The 26,050-nt window shown below is 46.4% G+C and overlaps 1 protein-coding gene across 1 annotated transcript; it reads right to left on the bottom strand.

The window, feature by feature from the left end:
* Positions 1-1,111: 1,111 nt before the first annotated feature.
* Positions 1,112-18,798, bottom strand: LOC115464416 (vomeronasal type-2 receptor 26-like). Its single transcript, XM_030194798.1, has 4 exons — positions 18,703-18,798; positions 14,012-14,239; positions 10,108-10,234; positions 1,112-2,010 (listed from the first exon to the last, which is right to left on the bottom strand). The coding sequence occupies exons 1-4, from the start codon at positions 18,796-18,798 to the stop codon at positions 1,112-1,114; spliced, it is 1,350 nt and encodes a 449-aa protein (XP_030050658.1).
* Positions 18,799-26,050: the final 7,252 nt, after the last annotated feature.

Raw genomic sequence — 26,050 nt, 5'->3', positions numbered from 1 at the left:
GACAGCATTTTTTAAATGCAAACCATAGTGGAGATGGCTGCTGGGGCTTATGTGGGTTCCGGCCAAAATTAATCCAGGGCCTGCATGAGACAGTTATACAGACTCTGGCTGAATATTGGCCAGGACCCACATAACTTTTAAAGTGCTTTTAATGCCACCATCTCCCTCCTGGCACCAAGCTTCCTCCCCACCCTCCCTTCCTCCAGCCCAAGCCATGTATAAGCCAAACCACCCAGAAGGACACCAGTCCCCCACCCCCAATACCTTCAGTTTAGTAGGCCCCCCTGAGGCCTACCTCTTCTCCCTGGTGGACTAGTAGATGTTTAGGGGTAGGAGCGCAGCCCCTTTGCTCTTGCCCCTTGCGCTGGGCTGAGAAATTGGTTGCTGTGATCTCTCATGGCAGCTTATGGGGAGAGGTCGCTTGGTTTATACATGGCGTGGGCTGGAGGGAGAGACAGCGGGAACGATGGAAGGGGGCTAGGAGGGGATGGCAATAAAAGCACATCTAAAACGTTAATCAGGTGCCAACCTATATTCTGTGCTAGCATCTCCATCGCTCAGTGTCTAATTTAAAACTGCTTTTGAGATGTCCTAAATTAGGCCACTGAGGGATGTAGGTGCTGAAATTGAATATTAGAAGCTTCCTCATAACTCAGGGCTTCAGCCTAATGTTGTCCCCCATACTGCTCTTAATCTGCCCATTTTTTTCAGCAGTTGTCAGAGTTGATATTCAGTTTACTACTTCTTAATATTGGGGTTAGGTGGCCCCAGGGTATATAAGAAGGCTTGCAAGACTAAGAGATATATGATAGATTTTGATCTCCCTCTCTCTCTCTCTCCCTCCCTCCCTCCCTCTCTCTCTCTCTCTCTCTCTCTCTCTCTCTCTCTCTCTCTCTCTCTCTCTCTCTCTCTCTCTATATATATATATATATATATATAAACCTGATCATTAATTATTGTCCCCCCTGTTTACTAAGCCCACACTGTGTGACTAGTAAATGGGGGGGAGGAGGGTATATGAATTAAATATCCAAATCAAAGCTAATTCCACAAATTTGAATGAGCATAGCTTGAACTTGCACAGAATTAATAAAAAAGCAAAACATTCATTTCAGGGTTTTTTTGTTAGGTATTTCCTACTATTCATATCGGGCCTCAATAGGATACTGCAACATTTGGGCATAAAGATACATCCCAGCAGTCCAGCACTGGAAGCTTGTATGGCAAATATCTCCACTGCTACCATGTATTTTCCTCTTGTGCTCAGATATGTTGGGATAAAAGTTATCCAAACACTGCAGAACACCAACATGCTGAAAGTAATGTACTTGGCCTCATTGAAACTGTCAGGTAGATTTCTTGATAAGAATGCAGTGATGAAGCTGATAGAAGCCAGAAATCCTAGGAAACCCAGAACACAATAAAATGCAATCATTGACCCTTCATTACATTCAATTAGTATTGCCCCAATCTCTGATTGCATATTATGATATGGGAATGGGGGAGCAGAAAACAACCAGATGAGACAGAGAATAAATTGAAAAAGAGAGCAGGAAAGTATTATAGTATATGAGATCCTAGAACCCATCCATTTCCGGAGCTTGCTTCCAGGCTTGGTTGCATGAAAGGCCATAATCACAGTGATGGTTTTTGCCAGTATGGAAGAGAGTGAGATAGAGAAAGTCATCCCAAAGGTGGTGTGGCGGAGAATGCAGGTCACAGGGTCAGGACGTCCAATGAATATCAAGGAGCATAGAAAGCAGATCATAAGGGAGATGAGGAGGATATAGCTGATGCCCCGGTTATTGGATCTCACAATAGGTGTGTCTCGGTAATGAATGAAGATTCCCAGAATGATTGTATTGATAAGAGAGAAGATAATGCTGCTGGTAGTCAAAGCCATCCCTAGAGCTTCTTCATAGGACAGGAAAATTATCAGTTTTGGGATGCAGGTGTCTCTCTTGTGATTGGACCAATGGTCCTCTTGACATTTCATACAGTTGTTCATATCTGAAGAAGATGAATATAGTCTCAATATCTCATAAACAGCATTGATTTTGGGATAGTGCATGAACATTAAATTAATTCTCTATACTTCAACCTACAGCAGTAGAGTTTCTCTATAATATCCTGAAGTTCACAACGGTGATGTAGTTTTGATGTCCATCAACCAGTTACAATCAGAATCAGCATGTACAGTAGACAGACACTTTGCCAAGAATAATTTCAACTCATCTCACTACGTAAAAAAAACAGATAGCTGCTATTGTTTTCTTTATATGCTACTCTTTTTCTTTCTTTTGTTTTTCATCTATTTGCTAGAAAGTGAGCAACATTAACACTGTAAGACCAGTATTCACAATGATTTAACCAACTGCAAATGGCTTCTGACAATTCATTTGTGCAGGGCTATCTGCTGATATTCAATGGCATTCACTGGTTAGTGGATCCAAAAAGGGGGAGTTGCTGGCCATGGGAGGGTCATGGGCAGTTAGGAGACGTCCCTTTTATTGATGCACCTTTTTATGCAATAAAGAGGATCCATCCCTAATTTAGGCACGGGGAATTATAACAAGCTTTTTTTTGTTGGTGTAAATGGTCACCCCTAAATGTAGTTGCAGTTCCTGGTACAGAATCTATTATACAAAACTTTAAGCTTTGGACCTGATTCTATATATGATGTGCTATATCTAGGCTCATCCGATGGACGCGCCTAAGTGCATTCTATAACCCGCACCTAAATTCAAACACTGTTTTTAGAATATGCTTAGGCTGGTTGGATGTGCACAGAATTAGGTGCGACCATTTATACCAGTGAAAAGCTGGTGTAAATGCCTCTGCCTGTATCTACTCGCGTAGGCCTGAATTCTTTAACCGCAACCCCATTTTGGGTGCGCATGTTGGAATTTACATGCACATGTTTATAGAACATGCCTAGAAAAAAGCACGGGTATTTACTGCCTTTTTGAAGGAATTCACTCAAGGCATTGTACAGTAAGATTAAATCAAACATGAGTAATAGACGATTACAGCAGTAAAAATATTCAAATAATATACAAAGTATGGCATAGTATACATGGAGGGGCATAATCGAACGCGAACGCCCATCTCCATGGGTGCCTATTTCCGTGGGCAGGACAAAACGTATTTTCGAAAAAAGATGGGCGCCCATCTTTTTTTCGATAATACGGGTTGTGAGGGGCAAATGCCTAGGAGTTGGGCGTTTTTCAGCTGGGTGCTATCGGTTTTCAGCGATAATGGAAACAGAAGGCGCCCAGCTCAAAAATGAATAAATCCAAGGATTTGGGTCATGGGAGGGGCCAGGATTCGTAGTGCACTGGTCCCCCTCACATGCCAGGACACCAACTGGGCACCCTAGGGGGCATTTTTACAAATTAAAAAAAAAAACAGTAAAAGAGCTCCCAGATGCATAGCACCCTTCCCTTGTGTGCTGAGCCCCCCAAATCCCCCCAAAACCCACTGCTCACAAGTCTACACCATTACCATAGCCCTAAGGGGTGAAGGGGGCACCTACATGTGGGTACAGTGGGTTTTGGGGGGGGGGGGTTGGAGGGCTCAGCATTAACCAGCACAAGTGTAACAGGTAGGGGGGAATGGGCCTGGGTCCGCCTGCCTGAAGTCCACTGCACCCACTAACAACTGCTCCAGGGCCCTGCATACAAATTCACCACCATTAGCACACCACAACTGAATCTTCCAATTTCGGACACCCTAAAATTTCTTGGAGTTACCATTGATCGACACCTAACACTTGAGAATCACGCGAAAAACACAACCAAGAAAATGTTCCACTCAATGTGGAAATTAAAAAGAGTAAGTAAAAAGAGTAAGACCTTTCTTTCCAAGGACCATCTTCCGCTACCTTGCACAATCAATGGTACTCAGCCATCTAGACTACTGCAACACACTCTACGCCGGTTGCAAAGAACAAATAATCAAGAAACTTCAGACAGCTCAGAACACTGCAGCTAGTCCCATATTTGGTAAAACAAAATATGAAAGTGCTAAACCCCTACGAGAAAAGCTACACTGGCTCCCACTTAAAGAACGCATCACGTTCAAAATATGTACCCTAGTTCACAAGTTATCATTCACGGAGAGGCCCCAGCCTACATGTCTGACCTGATAGACCTACCACCTAGGAATGCTAAAAAATCATCCCGCACATTCCTTAATCTTCACTTCCCCAACTGCAAAGGACTAAAATACAAGTTAGCCTACGCGTCGACCTTTTCCTATCTGGGTACACAATTCTGGAACGCGCTGTCACGCAACATAAGAACGATCTACGAACTAACCAACTACTGAAGACCCATCTTTTTAACAAGGCATACCATAAAGAGCAACAAATGTGAATTCCTACACACACATACAGAATTGTCTTACAATAATTGCTTGACACACTACTACCATGTTTTATCATTATCATGTTACTCAAGATCCTCTTGTAACACCAAATGTTAATCTTCTTATATATTTTCTATTACTCACATGTATTGTAAGCCGCATTGAGCCTGCAAAGAGGTGGGAAAATGTGGGATACAAATGCAATAAATAATAATAATAATACTGCTGTCAGGGAGCTGGGTATGACATTTGAGGCTGGCATACAGGCTGGAAATAATAAGTTTTAAAAGTTGTTTTTTTTTTGGTGGGAGGGGGGTTAGTGACCACTGGGGGAGTCAGGGGAGGTCATCCCCGATTCCCTCCGGTGGTCATCTGGCCATTTAGGGCACTTTTCTAGGACTTGTTTGTGAAAAAAAGGGTCCAAAAAAGTGTCCTAAATTCTCACTAAAAATGCCTATTATTTTTCCCATTTCTGTTCGGCCGATAACCATGCCCAGTCCCGCCTTCACCATGACTCCGACACCCCCTGTCAACTTTGGCCATTTCCGCGGTGGAGTGCAGTTGAAGGCGCCCAAAATCGGCTTTTGATTATACCGATTTGGGCGCCTTTGCGAGATGGGTGCCCATCTCCCGATTTGGGCCGAAATATGGGCACCCATCACTTTCAATTATCAGGCGGTTAGTGTCAAAACAATACATAATAGAATATTTTTTTTAACTTCTTGTTTATTAACGTAGATTCAAAGTAACCAGACAGATTCAACTTTGATACAATTCAATGTACAACATGGCATGTCCTCTGTCTTTTATCAATAACAGGTATACAACAGTTTATAGAATTTTAACCCCTTGTCCCCCACCCTCCTCCCTCCCACCCTATCTTTCCAACCCACCCACCCCCCCTCCATCCCTACCCCTCTGCAGGAATTCAAAATTCTGCTACAGGCTACTGGAGTCAAGGTGTCCCAAAATGGTGCCCAAACCGTACAGAAATTATCTCCCTTAGAACCTGCTAGGTCAGCAATACCACTGTGTTCAAGTGAGCACATGTAGATCATTGAGGAACGCCACTGCATTACTGTGGGGAATTCAACCAGTTTTGCAAAGTCACTTTTTTCCCCATCAACATAGCTTTGTGCAGAAACAAACGTAAACCGGGCCTTGCCCGCTCCTTTATGTTGTAGTCACCAAACAACTGTTTTGGAGTTGGATTCCATCTCGCTCCCCACATAGCAGAGACATGCGACGACAAATCCTTCCAGAACTTCTGCATGCCTGAGCAAAACCAGAACATATGGCTCAAATGAGCATTTTCTTTCCCACACTTAGGGCAGCAGTCCGATTCACGCAAGGTGGCCCTGTAGGCTCTCCTTGGCGAAACATGAAGACGAAGAACAAATTTGTACTGTATTTCCCCCCAGCTGACAGTTTCGGTCATTTTGTAGGTGCTAGTTAATGTCGGTTGGATACTTGTATACTCAACTCCCTCGTCCCGAATGAAGTCTGTTGATTGTGAATGCTCCCGCAAGTGTGCATGGAAGTATCTCAAGGGCACCCGTAACTGTGCATCAAGCCCAAACATTGCATTAACACATTCCCAAACTTCAACTGTCAGATCTTTCCTAGGTAAAGAGTTCACATAGTGACTTAATTGCATGAAGGCAAATGTGTCCCTCTCCCGCAAGTGGAACTCTCTGCTTATTTCTAAGAGGGACTTAATCGTTCCCTGGTCTGATACCACCTGGTTCAAATAAATAATACCCTTGGCTGCCCACTTTTGAAATGTTCTAGAGGTGTCTCCCACTGGGAACTCGGGGTTGCCTCGTATAGATAACAAGGGGGAAACTGATTTATTTAAGTTAAAGAATTTACAGAGCCATCTCCATGGTTGCCGTAGTGGGTAAAATATGGGCGCAGCCATACCTAGATTTGAAGGGCACACCTGCCCCTGATGAAGCCAATTAGCAAAATGCAAGGGCCCAAACCAGTTAGTTTCATCTGCTGTCAGGGAAAAGTAGTTGGTAGCCCGGAACCAATCCAAGATGTAGAGTAACATAGTAACATGTGACGCATTCCGCTTGCCACTGAGAACCTATGGGGGTCCATCAATCCCAACCCCCCCTGGGCTCTTGGGAGGATGGCTCTATTAAGGGTCATCCGTGCCCGTTTCCCTTGCCACAGAAACAAATTCAATTGTGCCTTCAGCCATCGTTCGTCCCTAGCAGTCAAAAACATGGGGGGGGGGGGGGGGGGGGGGTTGATAAGCATATATCCAGACTGGAAACAGGACCATGTTATAAAGTGCTACCCTACCCATCAAGGAAATGGGCAGTTCCCGCCAGCTCTGCAGGGTCTGGGCCACTCTTCCCTTCAAATGTGACATATTGTGCTCATATAGTGAGTTAAGATCAACTAGAATTCTCACTCCCAGGTATGTCACCTCCTCCTGGGCCCATTGTAACGCGAAGGGTCCCTTCCATCCCGATGTTATCTCTACTTTAGAGGGAAGAGCTATAGATTTTTGGAAATTTAAAGCAAGTCCCGAATACATCCCAAACTCATCAATAGCTGCTAATACCCGGGAGAGGGACTGTTGTGGGTGGGTCAGGGTCAAAAATATATCATCTGCAAAGGATAAAACCTTTACCGATTGTGTTATAAGACGAACCTCTACGATGTCTGGATCTACCTCTATGATACGCAGGAGGGGCTCCAGATATAATAGAATCAATAGTGGAGAGAGGGGGCACCCTTGCCTAGTTCCTGCTCTGATTTGCAACAGAGGGGACTTTGACTCATTAATTAAGAGCTTAGCAACTGGTTCTCTGTATAGGGCCTTAACTGCTGCGAGAAACCATCCCCCTATTCCTATGTAGTCTAAGACCTGGAAGAGATATGACCACCACACTTTGTCAAACGCCTTTTCGGCGTCTAAGCTAACCAGCAGCAATTCAGTGTCCCGTGCGTGACATTGTGCGATGGCCAGGAGTACTTTTGTACGTTACGCACTGAATTCCTATTTTTCATAAATCCCACTTGGTAATCTCCTATCAGAGTGCTCATACAGGGTGTTAAGTGATCTGCCAAAACTCGGGCCAGAATTTTGAGATCAACATTTATGAGGGAGATAGGATTGTATGACTCCACTCTATCACTAGGCTTACCTGGTTTTGGTATTAAGGTAATTAGTGCCTCATTACCTCCCGACGGTAATCCTCCCCGTTCTATCACCTCCTCAAAATATTCAATAAGTGCCCCACTGAACTGCGGCGGTAGGGTCTTATAATATTCCACCAGGAACCCATCTGGGCCTGGGGCAGACCCCAGTGAGAGCGACCTCAGCGCCTTCTGTATTTCCAGCGCCTGTGACAGTTTCGAGAGCTTCTCCCCAACAGACGGAGGGAGGTGAGGAAGACCTGCGCCTACCAGATAGTCCTCCACCGCCATGGTAGTGAACTCTCCCTTCCCAGAATATAATTCGGAAAAGTATGAATGAAACACCCTTGTAATCCCTTCTGCGGTGTGTATCCTAGCCCCACTAGGTGGAATCACTGATGTAATCATTTCCCGCTGGCTGCGCACCCGCACCATCTGGGCTAATAGCCTTCCCGGTTTGTTCCCATATCTATGGTAATTGAACCCTCTCACTGTTAATCTCTTTTGAGTTTGTTTGTGGATTAGGGAATTTAGGGCAGCCCTGGTGGTGGACCAAAGGTCCCGCATTTCCTGGGATGGGTTCTGCAAGTAGCACGCTTTGGCTGAACGTAAACTGCGCTATAATTGAATTATTCCTGCTGAGAGCCTCTTTGCTCGAGCATTCGTGTACGCAATAATAGCCCCCCGCATTACAGCTTTGGATGCTTCCCAGAAAACCACTGGGGAATCACAAGAATCAAGATTATTGGCTACATACTGCTCCCATTGGGTTTGAATGTATTCCTTAAATTTTCTTTGTGGAGATAGGCAGGGTACCTCCAGAAGTATCCCGATGTCCCCGGGGCAGCGAACACCATTTCTGCCCAGATCAAGGAGTTGTCAGTGTTTTCCATTGGACCAATCTCAGCTTGTGTAACTCGAAAGAATAAAGATTGATGTGTTAATATGTAGTCCAGTCTCGACCAGGACTGATGGACTCTAGATTGGTGGGTATAATCTATCATGGAGGGATTAAACAGCCTCCAAGGGTCTACTAAATCTAGAGACTGGCATAGAGTGGATAGCTCCCTCTCCCCCCTTCTGTCACCCCGCTGCTGTCCTACTGATCTATCTACCTCTGGATCCATGGTCTGATTGAAGTCCCCCGCCCACACCCAGGGGGCATCGGTGTATTGCATGCCCAGAGAAATGAGAAATTGGAAAAAGAGGGGAAGTGGTCATTAGGGCCATATACAGCGCACAAATACAGTTTTTGCCCATAGAGTCAGCTGAATCAGAACCACCCTGCCTTCCTGATCTTTGTATATGAGCTTCGGATTACAAAGAATGCCCTTCTTAATCAATATCACTACTCCACTTCTTTTAACTCCCGAGGAGGAGTAGAAGCACTCTCCCACCCACTGCTGTTTGAGTTTAGCATGTTCCTGGAGGCAAGCAATGGAAGCTTTATGACGTTTCAGTTGGGTCACTATCTTGGTTCTTTTGATCGGCGAGGAGATACCTGATACATTTCAAGATATTAAGCGCACTGGAACCTTATGTGGTCAAGTTTAATATCACACCTGTCAATGCCACACACTCTCGGTGTCCCCAAAGCCCTTCTCCCCGGGGAATCGTGCATTCCTTGTGTTGTACGTAGTGACTCCAGCATAAACTCCCACTTCACCTTTATGAAATCCTGAAGCTTTACCTACCCCCCTCCCCATCGCCCTCTCTACCCTCCCCTTCCCCTCACCCTTCCAAAACATAAAACACCCGTTCTGTTGACGGGCTTGGGGTCACTTCCATGCTTAAGACCCCTCCGTCTCTCGCTGTCAACAAACACAGAAACTCCAGCTCCTACAGTGCCAAGGTACTTTGCACCCTAAATACCTGCAAAAAATTAGTTCTTATGTCCGATACACTTGTGTTTAAGGAGTCCTCAGGTGTCTGCATCCTCCGTCTTCACGTTAAGCTGATTATTTTCTAAATGCTGCACATAGTCGTTTGCTTCTGCTACAGTGATAAACACTTTCCATCCATTTCCCTGCTTGATTTTCAGTATCGTGGGGTACAGCAGCATGAATTTAATTTGTTGCTCGTGTAACCGCTGGCAAATGGGATTGAATTGCTTCCGTTTGTCCTGCAAAACGGATGAATAATCTTGAAAGATTCTGATCAGCTTCCCTTCATACTTCGTGGATTCGCACTTCTATCGGTACCCTCGTAGAATTTCCTCCTTGTGTAGGTAGTTATGTATTTTGATGAGTACCATACGCGGTGTCTGGTGGCCATCTTGCCGTCACCCTACATGATGGGCCCGTACCAGACATTTTTTCTGTTCCATTATAGCAGAAAAACATATAGATTTAAAGCCCTCCCAATTGCCACTCAAAACACACCTCCCACATGCCCCCTTGCAATTTAGATGAATTGCAGAATAAAATGTTGCAATTCTGAGTTTTGAAGATTCTGATTTAGATGTTTTAGTGAGAAAAACTTCCATCTGCCCTTTTGTACTGCTTTTGAGACATTTTTTTCTCTTATGAGAATGAGCACCAAAGCAAATAACCCATAGTCATCATGCCATATGACATTACTCACCACTTTGGTTTGAGATCTCTCCCTGTGGACACGGAATACAGTCGAAGCAGCAGATAGGCTCACTTTCCCTTGTTAATTTCATGAAGCCAGGAGGGCAGCTCTCACTGCATTTGGCTTGAGGAGGTGTCTAAATATTGAAAGAAAAATCTGGGTAATTTGATATAACAATCACATTGGTTTTTTTTAATTTTTTAAAATATTATTCACCTGTGATTGCTAAAATGCAGTTTTCCATTTCTGACCACCTATGGGACAACTCCTACTATCAAGCCTCTGGAATGTGAAATTCAGATTGAAATGGAAATACCATGTGTACTCTTCTTATTTTATAGGTTACTTATAAAATTAAGGCCCTTCCTTACTAAGCTGTTCATATTCACTCATGCTTTCAATAATTCAGTACAGTCCCAAGTTAGAGTTCTGAACCAGCAACTTTACTTAATTTTTCTCTCAGCAATAAAGGACAGTAATTATAACAGCAACATGAATTGGGCAGAGGCTAACAGCAACAGGTTATTTACATGATATTCTCCTCCTCCTCCCCTTCAACTGTCTTGGTTTAGTCAGAAATAGGGATGGACAGCTCAAAAAATGTGTTTTGTGATTCATTTCCCATATTGTTTGCATCGTTGTTTATTATGTTTTGGTTTAGGTGATGACATTAATAGTGTGCTTGCTTTTGAGATACTGCACTATTTGCAAAGAGGACAGACTATTTCAGAAAGAATGGACACTGTTTCCTGATAATATGTTACATGTGCAGTTGTTGATGTATGCACCACGGCGCATGTATGCACACGCTATTGTCAAATAATGTACAATCTTTCTGAAAGAGGTTCTCTAGCCACTTCAGCTAGCACAGCACAATGGGCTGCTCTCTCAGGGCTCCATTTAAAGCAAATAATTTCTTTCCTATTCCTCATGAGTTGCCTGTGTGAGAGTGTGGAGAGCTGCTGCATGGACAGGGCTTTCCCCCAATTTTTCCATGGCTCATATTTTGGCTTTTCCTCATGAAGGTCTGAAGATGGAATTAGCTCTGGCCTCTTTGAATATCCAGGTGGCAGCACTTGCTTGTTTCACAAGATGCAGAATTCTTCCGTAGCTGCTCACCTGGATGGTGTTTATTTTTTGAAAAGAATTATTTATCTCCATCGTCCCTTGCAGATGGTTTGTATGGAATGGAATCTTAATCTGGCCCTCAAATCCTTGCAAAGTGTGCTGTATGAACAGCTTACAAGATTTACACTTAAGGAACTTACTATAAAAACAGTCTTCTAGTAGCCATTGCATTTGCCAGGAGAGTTTCTGAGTTTCAGACACTCTTGTAAGTATCCTTACTTTTTATGGAATCAGATTGCCTCAATGACTGACAGGAAAGTAGACTTCTAAAGCATACTGTGGCATTAATCAGCAGGGCCGTGCCTAGGGTCTCTGGTGCCCCCATGCAGACTATCAGTTGGCGCCCCCCCCCCCCCCCCCCCCCCATGAAAATAATCACTCACCACTTGATACACTGACAGGAATTGTCAGCAATATTCTTAGAAACAAATTGCTATACATTGCAAAATAAGATAGCAGATGTAAATTCTCAAAGTGGACATATTCCAAACACTAAAATGAAAATAAAATTATTTTTTTCTACCTTTGTTGTCTGGTGACTTGATCATGCTGGCCCAGTACCTGATTCTGCTGCTATCTGTCCTCTTAATTCCGTTTCCAGGGCATCCTTTCTATTTATTTCTTTACTTTCCTCCTTTCTTCTTCATTTCTTGCCCTACATCTGTAAGTAAAAGCTCCATCCTCTGCAGACTGTCCAGTGGATCCAGCTTCTGCCTATTTTCTCCATCCATGTGCAGGTTTTCTCCCTTTTCCCTCATCTCTCCTCTCTTTTCCCTTCCCTCCATCTATGCCCAGCATTTCTTCTCTCTCGCTTCCCCTCCATCCATGTCCATCCTTGTCCCTTTCTGCCCTTTCCTCACCTCCATCCATATCCAGCAAGTCTCCTCTCTCCCCTCCATGTCCAGCAATTTCTCCTCTCTCCCTGGGCCCTGCCTTCCCATCCATGTCCATCCTTGTCCCTCTCTGCCCTTCCCTCCTCCATCCATATCTAGCAATTCTCCTCTCTCCCCTCCCCTCCATTTCCAGCAATTTCTCCTCTCCCTGGGCCCTGCCCTCCCATCCATGTCCATCATTGTCCTTCAATGCTCCTCTCTGCCCTTCCCTCCTCCATCCATCCTCCCATGTCCATCTGCCCGCCCTCTGAGTCTGGTTTCTTGTATTTAATTTAAATTTACCTCCATCGTGGCAGCAGCTGCGCAACGTCAGTGAAAGAGCTGCCAACATCTCCAGCCTTCCCTTCGCGCTCGTTCATTCCCTCAGTGTCCCGCCTTCTTCTGACATCATTTCCTTGCGAGGGTGGGACACTGAGGGAACGAATGAGCGCGAAGGGAAGGCTGGAGATGTTGGCAGCGCTTTCACTGATGTTGCGCAGCTGCTGCGATGTCGGAGATAAAAGATTTAAAGCCCCCAGGGCGGCGCGGAGCTGAGGTAAGCAGCAAGGGTAAGCACCGCGGTGGCGCCCTCCAGAGGTCGGCGCCCTCCTGCGGTGCTTACCCCGCTTACTGTGTTTGCATGGCCCTGTTAATCAGCCCCTGAATGCCTAAGATCCCATCAGGGCAGGACAAATACCCAGCTCTTTACTTCAATCTCTAGGAGGCCAAAGGAAAGAAATCCAGAGGCACACCATCAATAAAAAAAATATAGATCAAAGGCCTTTGGGAGAGAGAACAGAGAGTCTCACATAATGGCAGTGAGGCCACCCAGAACTGTCTCAAAATCTCCCAGGCCTTGTGCTCTTTTATTAAGAATGCAGTAGGTCACAAATTAACTAGTTACATCACAAATCATGGGACAGAAACTTTGAAAAATCATTAGATAGATTATATTCTGCTTACATCTGCAAGTTCAGGGTACTTTCCGAAACTGCTTGTAGTGGTTCCAGTAAAAATCTAACATTTATAGGAATGCAGAACTATCATACATTATTCCATGCATCATCTGTATGCTCAGTCTCTTTAAACATGTTTATTTCTAATAAAATTTCCCTGCATCTGGTAAAGACAGCATTTAGTAATTTTCCATCTTATTTACTTTTACTAACATTTAACCTCTAATATTCCTCTCTATGAATGGGGGGGGGGGGGGGGGGGGGAACCATTATTTACAAACATAACCTTAATATCACCTCTTCCCTCCAATCAGATACCTCTTATCACCCCACCATACATATTTCTGGTGTTTAACAGCACCCACCCCTCTCCCACATATTCAACCCCCTCCTCTTCATATTAAAAAAGTCACTGTGGTGGTTGAGTGGCCCTCCCACCTCTCTTCCACCCCTCCCACACATTTCCTGGTAGTCTAGTAGTCCTCTTCCTTTTCACCAAGTCCTCTCAAAAATCTCTGGTTCTGGAAGGAGGGTTAGATTAGGTAAGGTTAAGTTGGGGCATTGTCAAGCTGTGAAGGGTGAGTGTTTAAATAGCGTTTATTAGCAGCTGATTTGTTGCACGAGCTACAAAAGCTAGTGCCCCTTAGTAAAAGACCCTGTAAGCCTTTACTTAGACAACTAAATCAGTTTGAAAATTGTCCGCCTTCTTTCTTATGTAGTGTCTTTTTGCCCATTTCTAATATCCTCTTCCAGAATAGTTCTTCTTCTCAGCTTTCTCTAAACATATACATTCATGCTTTTATCAATTAAAACGTATTTGCAAGGTCTACTACTCTGTTATTTTTGCATCGTGTAAATTGTGATAATCCAGTTTCATAGCTGGAGTTTAAAAAAAACATGCATGATTCAACATGGTCCAGTGCCTTCCCTCTTTCTCTAATGTTTCTTAAATCTGACCTGGGTGAATGTACTCTCCCATACAATCGCCTCCTCATTGATGATGAAATTCTGCCCTTGGGAAGCATAAGGATTATAACTTCCAACAATTTCACGATGCAGTACTCCATTGGGTAAATAGACGATATTGATAATATTGTAGCCAGTATTCAGGTCTCTGTTCTCAGTAAAAAAGATCTCTTCATCCAGATTGTTCTTAAAGTAGACATTCTTCAGATAATGATGAAGCTAAAAATTAGAATTTCAATAATAAACTTATCTGTCACGTTAACTGCCAAATTCAAACATATTTCTGCTCAACTTTATTATTATTATGTAATTCTATACACAGTCTACCAAATTTTAGAGACTGAATGTTTATATCTAGGTATCGGTTCAAAGAAGAGCAACCAACATGATAGAAAAGAACTCCTCTCATATCAGGAAAGGCTACAGAGGATAGGATGGAAAAGAGACGGCTAAGGGGAGATATGATTGAGTAATACAAAATCCTGAATGGTGTAGAATGAGTAGAAGTGAATCGATTTTTTTTTTTGCTCTTAAAGAACAGAGACTAGAGGACACTCAATGAAGTTACATGGAAATACATTTAAAACAAATAGGAGGCAATATTTTTTCACTCAAAGAATAGTTCTGGAACTCGCTGCCGGAGTATGTGGTCATAGTGGTTAGGGTATCTGGTTTAAAAAAAGGTTTAGAAAAGTTCCTGGAGGAAAGGTTCATAGTGTACTATTGAGGCAGACATGGGAAAGCCTCTGGATGCTCTAAGAATGGTTGCTTGGACTATTGCTACTATTTAGGTTTCTGCCAAGTACTTGTGACCTGGATTGGCCACAGGATACTGACTACATGGAACATTGGTCTGACCCAGTATGGCTATTCTTATGTTTTTAGGTATCACCATAGGATGTGGTTTGTAACAAGAAGTGCTGCTTTTTGAAGTTGACATCGCGAAATTGTATCAATACCTAACACAAAAGAGGACAACCACATTCCTCAAGGTCCACAACCCAGTCGGGTTCTCAAGCTCTACACAATGAATATGGATGAGACTAATTTGCATGTACTGGTTCCATATTAGCATATTTGTTGAAAATCTGACTGGGGTCTGGTCCTTGAGGAACATGGTTGAGAGCTCCTCTGAACAGAGACCATTTTGCTAGAAAATTGCTGGATTTGGTATTCTTGTGAGTTATGCTAACAAAGCTACCTCTATGTAGATCCAGAAAAACTACAAAAGTATATAGACAAACATAAGATGAAATGTGCTAGACATCTATATTGCAATGCTTTTTCTACTTTTTCTGCAGCAATTTCTTCAATTGGGGCAGTTTTGTGCATACCATGACAAGAATAAACCTCATTCCTAAGCCAGGGCATGTGGAGTATGATCTCAGTCTCTCAAATTTACTGCTAACAGTCGCCATAGTATTTGCCTTGTGCCAAAGAAAGCTACTTTCTGGAGTTCATAAGATGCAACACGTATAGGAAACTTCTCCAGGTGTGTTTGGAAGTTCTTTTTGATCAAGCATGTGGCTCCCAAACCGATTAAAAATATTTCTGCATTTTTCGGTCGCATTTTCTTAATTTCAGACTGCATGTTTTGGTACTTGAGGATCTTCCCTCTCTCCATGTGATTCACTGAGAAATTGCATGGAACTGGCACGTCTATAATCAATGCCATTCTGATGTTTTTCACTTTTACTACTATATCCGGTTTTCTGGCATCCATTTCACTGCCATTAGGATGCAACAACATGCATTATCGGTATGATGGCAACTATCTCAGGAGAGAAAGATGAATCATTTCTAGCAGTCTAAGAAGAGCACTCGGACTCAACATGTGGTCTGTGTTTATTATCTAAACAATATTTTAGACACACATCTTTTAATATACATTCTGTTGGAAGATTTTAATGATTATCTGTTTTGAATAGCTGGACTTTATTTTTCATTGATATATGATCCTATATAGAAGCAATTCAAACTAGAGGTCTCTGTGAATCTTTACGAGGAATATCTATCTTGCTTTGGAACTGACTGATGTAAAATACTGTTAACCTATTGCAACACTGAGATGTATATTATCACAATACTAGTAAAAAAGGCCCATTTCTGACACAAATGAAATGGGCGCTAGCAAGGTTTTCCTTGGAGTGTGTATGTTTGGGAGAGTGTATGTGAGAGTGAATGTTTGAGAGTCAGAGTGAAAGTGTGAGTGTGTGAGAGAGAGAGTGAGTCTGGGTGTGAGTGTGTTTGTGAGAGAGTGTGTGTGTGAGAATGAGAGTGTGTGCAAGTGTGTATGTGAGACACAGTGTGAGAGAGAGTGTGTGTGTGTGGGCGAGAGAGTGTGTGTGAGACACAGATTATCTGTGAGAGTGAGTGTATGAGACCAAGCGAGTGTGTGAGTGACTGTGTGGCACATAGAGAGTGAATGTGATACAGTGTGAGACAGAGTGTGTGAGAGTGAGAGTCAGAAAGACATTGTATATGAGAGAGAGTGTGAGCTGTGCCCTCCCAATCCATGGCCATCTGTCCCCTGCCCCCTCCATTCATCCTTTTCCAGCAATTCCCCTCTCTCCCTGAGCCCTGCCCTCCCAATCCATGGCCATCCATGTTTCTCTGTCACCTGCCCCCTCCATTCATCCCTATCCAGCATTTCCACTCTCTGCCTGAGGCCTGCCCTGCAATCCATATCCATCCATGCCCATCTGTCCCCTCCATTCATCCCTATCCAGCAATTCCCCTCTCCCTGAGTCCTGCCCTTCCAATCCATGCCCATCCATGCTCCTCTGTCACCTGGCCCCTCCATTTTTTCCCTATCCAGCATTTCCCCTCTCTGCCTGAGGCCTGTCCTGCAATCCATATCCATCCATGCCCATCTGTCCCCTCCATTCATCCCTATCCAGCAATTCCCCTCTTCCTGAGTCCTGCCCTTCCAATCCATGCCCATCCATGCTCCTCTGTCACCTGGCCCCTCCATGTTTCCCTATCCAGCATTTCCCCTCTCTGCCTGAGGCCTGCCCTGCAATCCATATCCATCCATGCCCATCTGTCCCCTCCATTCATCCCTATCCAGCAATTTCCCTCTCCCTGAGTCCTGCCCTTCCAATCCATGCTCATCTGTCACCTGGCCCCTCCATTTTTCCCTATCCAGCAATTGCCCTCTCTCCCTGAGGCCTGCCCTGCAATCCATATCCATCCATGCCCATCTGTCCCCTCTATTCATCCCTATCCAGCAATTTCCCTCTCTCCCTTAGTCCTGCCCTCCCAATCCATGCCCATCCATGCTCCTCTGTCCCCTGCCCCCTCCATTCATCCATTTCCAGTAATTCCCCTCTCTCCCTGAGCCCTGCCCTCCCAATCCATGGCCATCCATGTTTCTCTGTCACCTGCCCCCTCCATTCATCCCTATCCAGCATTTCCCCTCTCTGCCTGAGGCCTGCCCTGCAATCCATATCCATCCATGCCCATCTGTCCCCTCCATTCATCCCTATCCAGCAATTCCCCTCTCCCTGAGTCCTGCCCTTCCAATCCATGCCCATCCATGCTCCTCTGTCACCTGGCCCCTCCATTTTTCCCTATCCAGCATTTCCCCTCTCTGCCTGAGGCCTGTCCTGCAATCCATATCCATCCATGCCCATCTGTCCCCTCCATTCATCCCTATCCAGCAATTCCCCTCTTCCTGAGTCCTGCCCTTCCAATCCATGCCCATCCATGCTCCTCTGTCACCTGGCCCCTCCATGTTTCCCTATCCAGCATTTCCCCTCTCTGCCTGAGGCCTGCCCTGCAATCCATATCCATCCATGCCCATCTGTCCCCTCCATTCATCCCTATCCAGCAATTTCCCTCTCCCTGAGTCCTGCCCTTCCAATCCATGCTCATCTGTCACCTGGCCCCTCCATTTTTCCCTATCCAGCAATTGCCCTCTCTCCCTGAGGCCTGCCCTGCAATCCATATCCATCCATGCCCATCTGTCCCCTCTATTCATCCCTATCCAGCAATTTCCCTCTCTCCCTTAGTCCTGCCCTCCCAATCCATGCCCATCCATGCTCCTCTGTCCCCTGCCCCCTCCATTCATCCATTTCCAGTAATTCCCCTCTCTCCCTGAGCCCTGCCCTCCCAATCCATGCCCATCCATGCTCCTCTGTCCCCTGCCGCCTCCATTCATCCTTTTCCAGCAAGTCCCCTCTCTCCCTTCCATGACCCCCCCTCGCATCCATGCTCCTCTCTCTCCCATGTCCCAGCCTGGCCCGCCCTCTTCTCCCCCCCCTTCGCATCCATGCCCCCCCTTCGCATCAATGCATCCCCCCCCTTCGCATCCATGCATCCCTTTTTTTTTTTTTTCTTCTTTTTAACTTTACCTCCGTGGCGGTTCGTGCAGCGAAGCGTCAGGGAAGGAGGCGGCGCTCCCGACGTCTAGCTTTCCCTTCGCTGTGTTCCGCCTGAAGGCGGAACACAGCGAAGGGAAGGCTAGACGTCGGGAGCGCCGCCTCCTTCCCTGATGCTTCGCTTCCGGATTTGTTTGGTTTGAGGCGAGGGCAGGGCAGAGACGGCTGGCTGGCTTGAAGGCTTCACACCACAAATCCATGAACCCTTCAGCCTGGGAGTGACGTCAGATGGCTTCATGGCTTCACAGAACGTTGTCCTCAGAACGTTGAGGGTGCGTTTTATTATATTAGATGCTGTACTTGAGCATTGATTGAAGACTTTGGAAAACTTTCCTTGACTACTATTGGTTCACAATGGCTCAAGCGGCTCTCCTCTAAATCATTCATGTGCGTCATGGTGCCGAGAGGATTTCTTTTGGATATCATTCCTCTACTATTAATTCAATCATTCCTTCCTCTAGTAACACACAAAAAAAAGCACAAAAGGGCCCAAGAATTGGAAACAATGATGCAATCTTTAATGGAAAGGACTCAATCCATTAAAGATTACATCATTGTTTTCAGTTCTTGGGCCCTTTTGTGCTTTTTGTGTGTACTACTTAGCTTTGTGTACGTTTGGACTCTCTGTTTTTGCTGCTGCTGTTCCTCTAGTAACACTCAGACGTAAATAAAGGACTATGTCGCTTTATATCATCTTTGTCTTATTTTCATTTAGATTTGTATTTTCAACTTGTTGAAGATGGAGACTGTTTAGGATAATTATATAATCTGAAATCAAGCCTCCTGTTTTGTATAATTGGCTTACTGCATCATTACTGCCATTGATTCCACAATTATTCTACTTATATTCGGTTTCATCGATACAATCAAAAGGATACTATAAGAACTGTCAATGTATTTTATAACGGAATACAATCAAGTTTTTGATGTTTCTATCTTCTAGCTACTGGCCACTATGCTGGATTGCACTGTGATAGACTTAGCTATCTAGATTTCTATGTGAACACTGGACTTAAAGCAGGGACTTAGGAAAAGTAAACCCAGTCTAATTATCTACTATAATAAAACTCACCCTCAACGTTCTGAAGACAACATTCTGAAGTCACTCAGTCACTCCCTGAAGGGTTCGTGGATTCATGGTGGTGAAGCCACTTCACTGACCCTTGCCCCGCCCTCGCGTCAAACGTCATGATGACGAGGGCGGAAAACAGTCAGTAAACTAAAGGAAGGGATCGCAACCAAGCAGGTGGAGCGTGTTTCCCTACTCCTCCCCCTGCCTAGGAAACGCAGGCTACCAACCTCCTGACCCACCGGCGGAAAAAATCTGGAGGGAAACAACCTCCAAAGCTCCGGAGTCCAAATGACTCCGGAGACCACTGTTCGAGGTCCAACACCCCCCCCCAAGCCACCCACCAAAGCTCCGGAGTAGAAGCCCCACCCACAGAATGCTGGACGTCCAGCACCCCCCCGCGCCGCCCCCCACAAAGCTGCAGTTCAAAAGATGCCCCGCAACACCCCCCAAGCCACCCACCGTTGCGTTGCTTTGCTGGCGGAGGAACCAAAACCCCGCCAGCACAAGTCCTGTCTGCTGACTATGGCATCATCTTCGGCGTTGCTAGCCTGTGCAGGCAGGGCTTCTGTGCGTCTGATGACCTGCACGTGCAGGACGTCAGACACACAGAACCCCGCCCTGCACAGGCTAGCAACGCCGAAGATCACTGGAGTGAGACTCAGCAGACAACACAGGACTTCTGCTGGCGGGATTTTGAGAACCCCGCCAGCAAAACTACGCGACGGTGGGTGCGATGGCGGCAGGTGGGTACATCGCGGTGGGTGGGATGGCGGGGGGGGGGGGGTGCATAGCGTGGAGGAGGCGCTTCCTTCGTTCTTCTTCAAAGCAGGATCCCCCCCCCCACAAAACTGAACTATACAACACACACACACACACTCACTTACTCACTCACTCTCTCTCATCTGGCAGCATTTCCTGAACCCCCCCCCCCCCACACACACACTTACTCACTCTCATTTGGCCACACTTCCTCAATGCCCTCCCCCAACACACACACACGCACACACACACACACACTCTCTCATCTGCCAGGACTTCCAGAAACCCCTGCCCCCCCACTCACTCATCTGGCACACTCACACACACACTCACTCTCATTTGGCCACACTTCCTCAACGCCCCCCCCCCCCCCAAAACACACACATAAGTACATAAGTACATAAGTACATAAGTAGTGCCATACTGGGAAAGACCAAAGGTCCATCTAGCCCAGCATCCTGTCACCGACAGTGGCCAATCCAGGTCAAGGGCACCTGGCACGCTCCCTAAACGTAAAAACATTCCAGACAAGTTATACCTAAAAATGCGGAATTTTTCCAAGTCCACACTCTCTCATCTGGCAGCGCTTCCTGAAATCCCTGCCCCCCCCCACTCACTCATCTAGCAACCCCCCCCACCACACACACACACACACACTCAGTCTCTCATATGGCAGCGCTTCCTGAACCACCACCCCCCCACACACACTCTCATGTGGAAACGCTGATAAAACGCCCCCCCCCACACACACTCACTCATCTGGCAGCACCACACACCCCTCTTATTCCAAGCTGAAACCCCCAACACACACACACACCCACACACCCCTCCAACACACACACACACACACTCTCTCTCTCACTCTCATCTGGCAGCGCTTCCTGAACCCCCCTCCCCCCCACACACTCTCTCTCTCTCATCTGCCAGCGCTTCCTGAAACCACCGTACACACACACACAGACACTCACTCTCTGTCATCTGGCAGCGCTTCCTGAAACCCATGCCCCTCCCCCCCCCACACACACACTCACTCACTAATCTGGCAGCCGTTCCTGAACCCCCCCCCCCCGCACACTTACTCTCATTTGGCCCCGCTTCCTGAACCCTCCCCCCTCACACACACACTCTCACTCTTCTGCCAGTGCTTCCTGAACCCACGCCCCAAACACACACACTCACTCTCATCTAGCAATGCTTTATAAACCGCCCCCCCCACACACTCACTCACTCATCTGGCAGCACTTCCTGAACCCCCACATCCCTCTTCTTCCAAACTGAACCCCCCCCAACATACCTACACAAAACACACACACTCTCTCTCATCTGGCAGCGCTTCCTGAAACCCCATACACACACACACTCACTCTCTCTCATCTGGCAGCACTTCCTGAACCCCCCCCCCCCCCCAAACACACACACACACACTCTCTCTCATCTGGCAGCGCTTCCTGAAACCCCATACACACACACACACTCACTCTCTCTCTCTCTCTCTCTCTCATCTGGCAGCGCTTCCTGAACCCCCTGCCCTCCCCCCCCCACACACTCACTCACTCTGTCATCTGGCATCGCTTCATGAACCCACCCCCCCACACACTCACTCTCTTACTCACATCTGGTAGCACTTCCTGAACCCCCCGCACCCCTCTTCTTCCAAGCTGAACCCCCCCAACACATCCCCCCCCACACACACTCTCTCTCTCCCCCTCCTCCAGCACACCAATTGCTTGGGTGCAGTGGCGGGAATCTCAGACAACAGAGAGGTGGGGGGGCTGACACCAGAGAGAGAGAGAGAGAGAGAGAGGAAGGGAGGTATCTCTGTCACACACACACTCTCTCTCTCACATACAATGTCTTTCTGACTCACACTCTCACACACTCTGTCTCACACTGTATCACATTCACTCTCTATGTGTCACACAGTCACTCACACACTCGCTTGGTCTCATACACTCACTCTCACAGAGAATCTGTGTCTCACACACACTCTCTCTCGCGCACACACACACACACACACACACACACACACACACACTCTCTCACACTGTGTCTCACATACGTACTTGCACACACTCTCATTCTCACACACACACTCTGACAGACACACTCACACCCAGACTCACTCTCTCTCTCTCACACACACACACTCACACTTTCACTCTCTCTCTCACACACAGTCACTCTCACATACACTCTCCCAAACATACACACTCCGAGGAAAACCTTGCTAGAGCCCGTTTCATTTGTGTCAGAAACGGGCCTTTTTTACTAGTGTTCTAATAATTCTCTATATAATGTGGTTTAAATTATTATTGCTTGCTATTTGTAATACATAGACAACTTTTCTCATCAATAGTTCCTTTCTACCAACAGATGAGAAAAGGATTATTTACTAGAAATGTAAGTGAATTGGTGGTTTTGATTAAGTAACCTATTGCTACATTTTTTTTTCATGGACCCCTGTCTATGAACTCCAACATTGATGCTGGACTGCCACATTACTGTTGCCTTTTTCCTCTATAGACATTTCTCATCAACTCTACTGTTAAGTGATTCACACTTGTTTTTTTTTCTCATCTTAAATCCTCTAAATCATGTTTAATATGTGCAAGATACTTGTCCATTTGTATCCTAAAATCCCTTAGCACATAATATATCAGACTGAATAGTGGTTGAAAAGAAGGACAAGCAGGTGTGAATCACTGACCTATCAATACCAGGTGTCAGTATGATGATTATTATGAATATATAAAAAACAGAGAGGACTATACAAGAATCAGATATTTAAAAATTTGATGTCTAATACATGCTTATTTTAGTTTCATAGTCTGAAAAAATGGGGAGAATGAAGAAAAGAAAAACAGAGAAATGAGAAAGAAAGGGAAAGAAAGACAAAGACCAAAGCTAGTGATATGGAGGGTGATTGTCAAAGTAATTTTCCTGGATAAATGCTCAATTACTTGGGTAAAATAAGCTAATAATTACCCTTCCATAATGTCCCCAGATCAATCCAGAGACTTGTGGGTTATGCCCCTCCTCTAGCAGGTTAGATAGAGAGAACTCAGAAGTTTGCCTCAAGAGGGAATGTGCAGCCACCTAACTTCAGTATTCTCTCTATCTAGCAGGTAGAAGGAAGCATACAGTGCAGCTCTGTGGTACTCAGGCTCCTATCCCATTCCCTCGGGGGTGTTGTGCTTTGTTGGGATTGAGTTGCTGGAGCACATTTTGGGTTACACCTGGTGGTGCCAGGTCTCTACCCTTCTCCCCCTGTCAGCCTGACTAATTTAGTGCTTTAGTTGGAATTGGCTGTATTAGTCTCCTGCCTCTTTAAAAAAAAAAAAAAAAAGAAAAGACAGACGGAACTGGTCTGCAGTCCGGTTTGAAATTTGCTTGCTGAGACAGCTTTCCGTTCAGATTTATTAGAACGTGAGCAGGATTGTGACTGAGGAGACAAGGTAAGGCTATTTGCCATGTCTGTTCCGTCGGAATCGGTGAAGCGCTGTTCGCGATGTGGGGCGCAGAGATCGGCGTCGGGGGCCTGCGAAGCCTGTTCCGTGGGATTGGAAAAGTCCGCTTCGGATTAGGGAGACCGCGTGTTGGGTTCTGTTGCACCGGAGGAAAGCGATACGGACTTGGCGGGAAAGGGTAGGTCTGGGTCGGCGCGTGTCTCCGCCAGCGCCATTTTCTCTCTCAAGCCGCATGGTCAAGAGAGCGCGGCAGCAGGATCAGCTAGGGCCGTGTCTTAGGGAAACAGCATGGGGATAGGGGGATTTTCCCTGGAATTTGTGCTGCTCATGCACAAGGCATTTTTACTGCACTCCAAGGGGGAGCGTCATCCAGCAGGCATTTTGGGGGGGGGGGGGGTCCGGTGCCCGCGAGCTCAGAGCTGGTTCAGAAGCCAACCAAAAGGAGCCGTTTGAATTTTGAGGAGCCTGCGTTTTCCAATTCGGGACATTCAGAGTCGGATGGTGACCCAGGGTCAGGGGAGTCCTTTCCAGAGGCCCTGGAGGAGGGGGAATTGCCCGCGGGAGAGGGGGATGACCCCACCGTGGCGAGGCTCTTTAGAAGAGAAGAGCTGCTTCCCTTCATTATGCAGGCTTTACAAGTCTTGAATCTCTTGGCTCCGGAACCCGCGGTTACGGACGCGGTCAGCTCTTCATTCATGTCGGGCACTAGGGCTCCGTCGAGATCTTTTTATATCCACGAGGCGATGCAAGTGCTCATTTGGGCACAGTGGCATTCTCCTGAGGCCGGTCTTCGAGTGGCCCGGGCTATGGCCAAGCTTTGTCCGTTAAGACAGGAGGACTTAGAATCTTTGAGAATGCCGGTGGTAGATTCTGTGAGTTCAGCCGTAGCTAAGAAGACCGCATTACCCGTAGACGGTGCAGCTCTGAGACCCGCAAGAGAAGAAGCTCGAGGCATCGGTCAAGGCTTCGTTTGAAGTGGCAGCATTGAGTCTACAGGCCTCGGTCTGCGGCTCGTATGCGGCTAGAGCGTGCTTGTCTTGGGTCCAGAAGGTGGCAGCCCCGGATGATCTGATTGAAGTACTTCTGCTCCTGGAGTCGGGCTTAGCTTATTTGGCTGATATCTTATACGATATTCTTAGAGCCTCCGCTAAGGGAGTTTCTTTGGCGGTTTCGTCTCGACGCTGGATTTGGTTAAAGCATTGGGAAGCTGATCTGCCTTCTAAGTCTTGGTTGGCCCAACTGCCCAACTTCCAAACAGGGGAAGCTCCTGTTTGGGCAGGAACTGGCTCAGATAGTGAAGGATCTTGGAGACTCCAAAGGTCGGTTGCTGGAAGATAAATCTAAGTCCTAGGCGAGACCATTTCAGCCGCGCTTTAGGCCCGGGAGGGTAGGGGGCTTTCAAAAGTCCCGGTTTTCTCAGAAACAGCAGCAGCCCTTTCATCAGGAGTGCAGAATCTCCCCTGCCGCTCCCTGAAGTCAGCCAGGAGGCAGAGGTACGCAATGATGGGGCCCTGGTCCAGTCTTCTCCCGCGATAGGGGAACGGCTGTCCCAGTTTGGAGAAGAATGGGCCAGGGTAATTACAGACAAATGGGTACTGGATATTATACGAGATGGCTACAAGTGGGAGTTTGCTCGTCCCTTGAGAGACAGTTTTCTCAAGTCCCCTTGCAAGTCTGCGGTAAAGTGCGCGGCCGTGAGGGATACCTTGGCAGAGTTGCTTTGCCTGGAGGCAGTGGTGCCGGTGCCGGTGGACGAAATCGGCCAGGGTCGCTACTCTATTTACTTCGTAGTGCCAAAGAAAGGAGGGGCCTTTCGTCCAGTATTAGATCTCAAGGCAGTCAACAGGGCACTTGCGGCGCGGCACTTCAGGATGGAAACCCTTCGGTCAGTACTAGCAGCAGTTCAGCCGGGAGAATTCTTGGCAGCTCTCGATCTAAAGGAGGCCTACTTGCATATTCCTATATGGCTTCCTCACCAAAGGTTTCTGCGTTTTGTGGTATTGGGGCAGCATTTCCAGTTCAGAGCCATGCTGTTTGGCCTAGCCACGGCGCTGCGCACGTTCTCCAAGGTAATGGTGGTAGTGGCGGCTTTCCTGCGGGCCAGAGGAAGGCAAGTTCATCCTTATCTCGACGATTGGTTGATTCGCGCCCCGTCTCACGCAGAATGTTTGCAGGCGACACAGTCAGTGATTGAGTTGCTTCAGTCTCTTGGTTGGGTGATAAATGTACAAAAGAGTCATTTTATTCCAACTCAGATTCTGGAGTATCTGGGAGTACGTCTCGACACCCATCTGGGCAGAGTTTTTCTTCCGGAACAGCGCCGGTTGAAGTTGGTGAAGCAAGTTTCTTC

This window comes from Microcaecilia unicolor, chromosome 3 (assembly GCF_901765095.1).
Source record: "Microcaecilia unicolor chromosome 3, aMicUni1.1, whole genome shotgun sequence".
NCBI lineage: Eukaryota > Metazoa > Chordata > Amphibia > Gymnophiona > Siphonopidae > Microcaecilia > Microcaecilia unicolor.
This window is presented reverse-complemented; position numbering and strand designations above follow the sequence as displayed.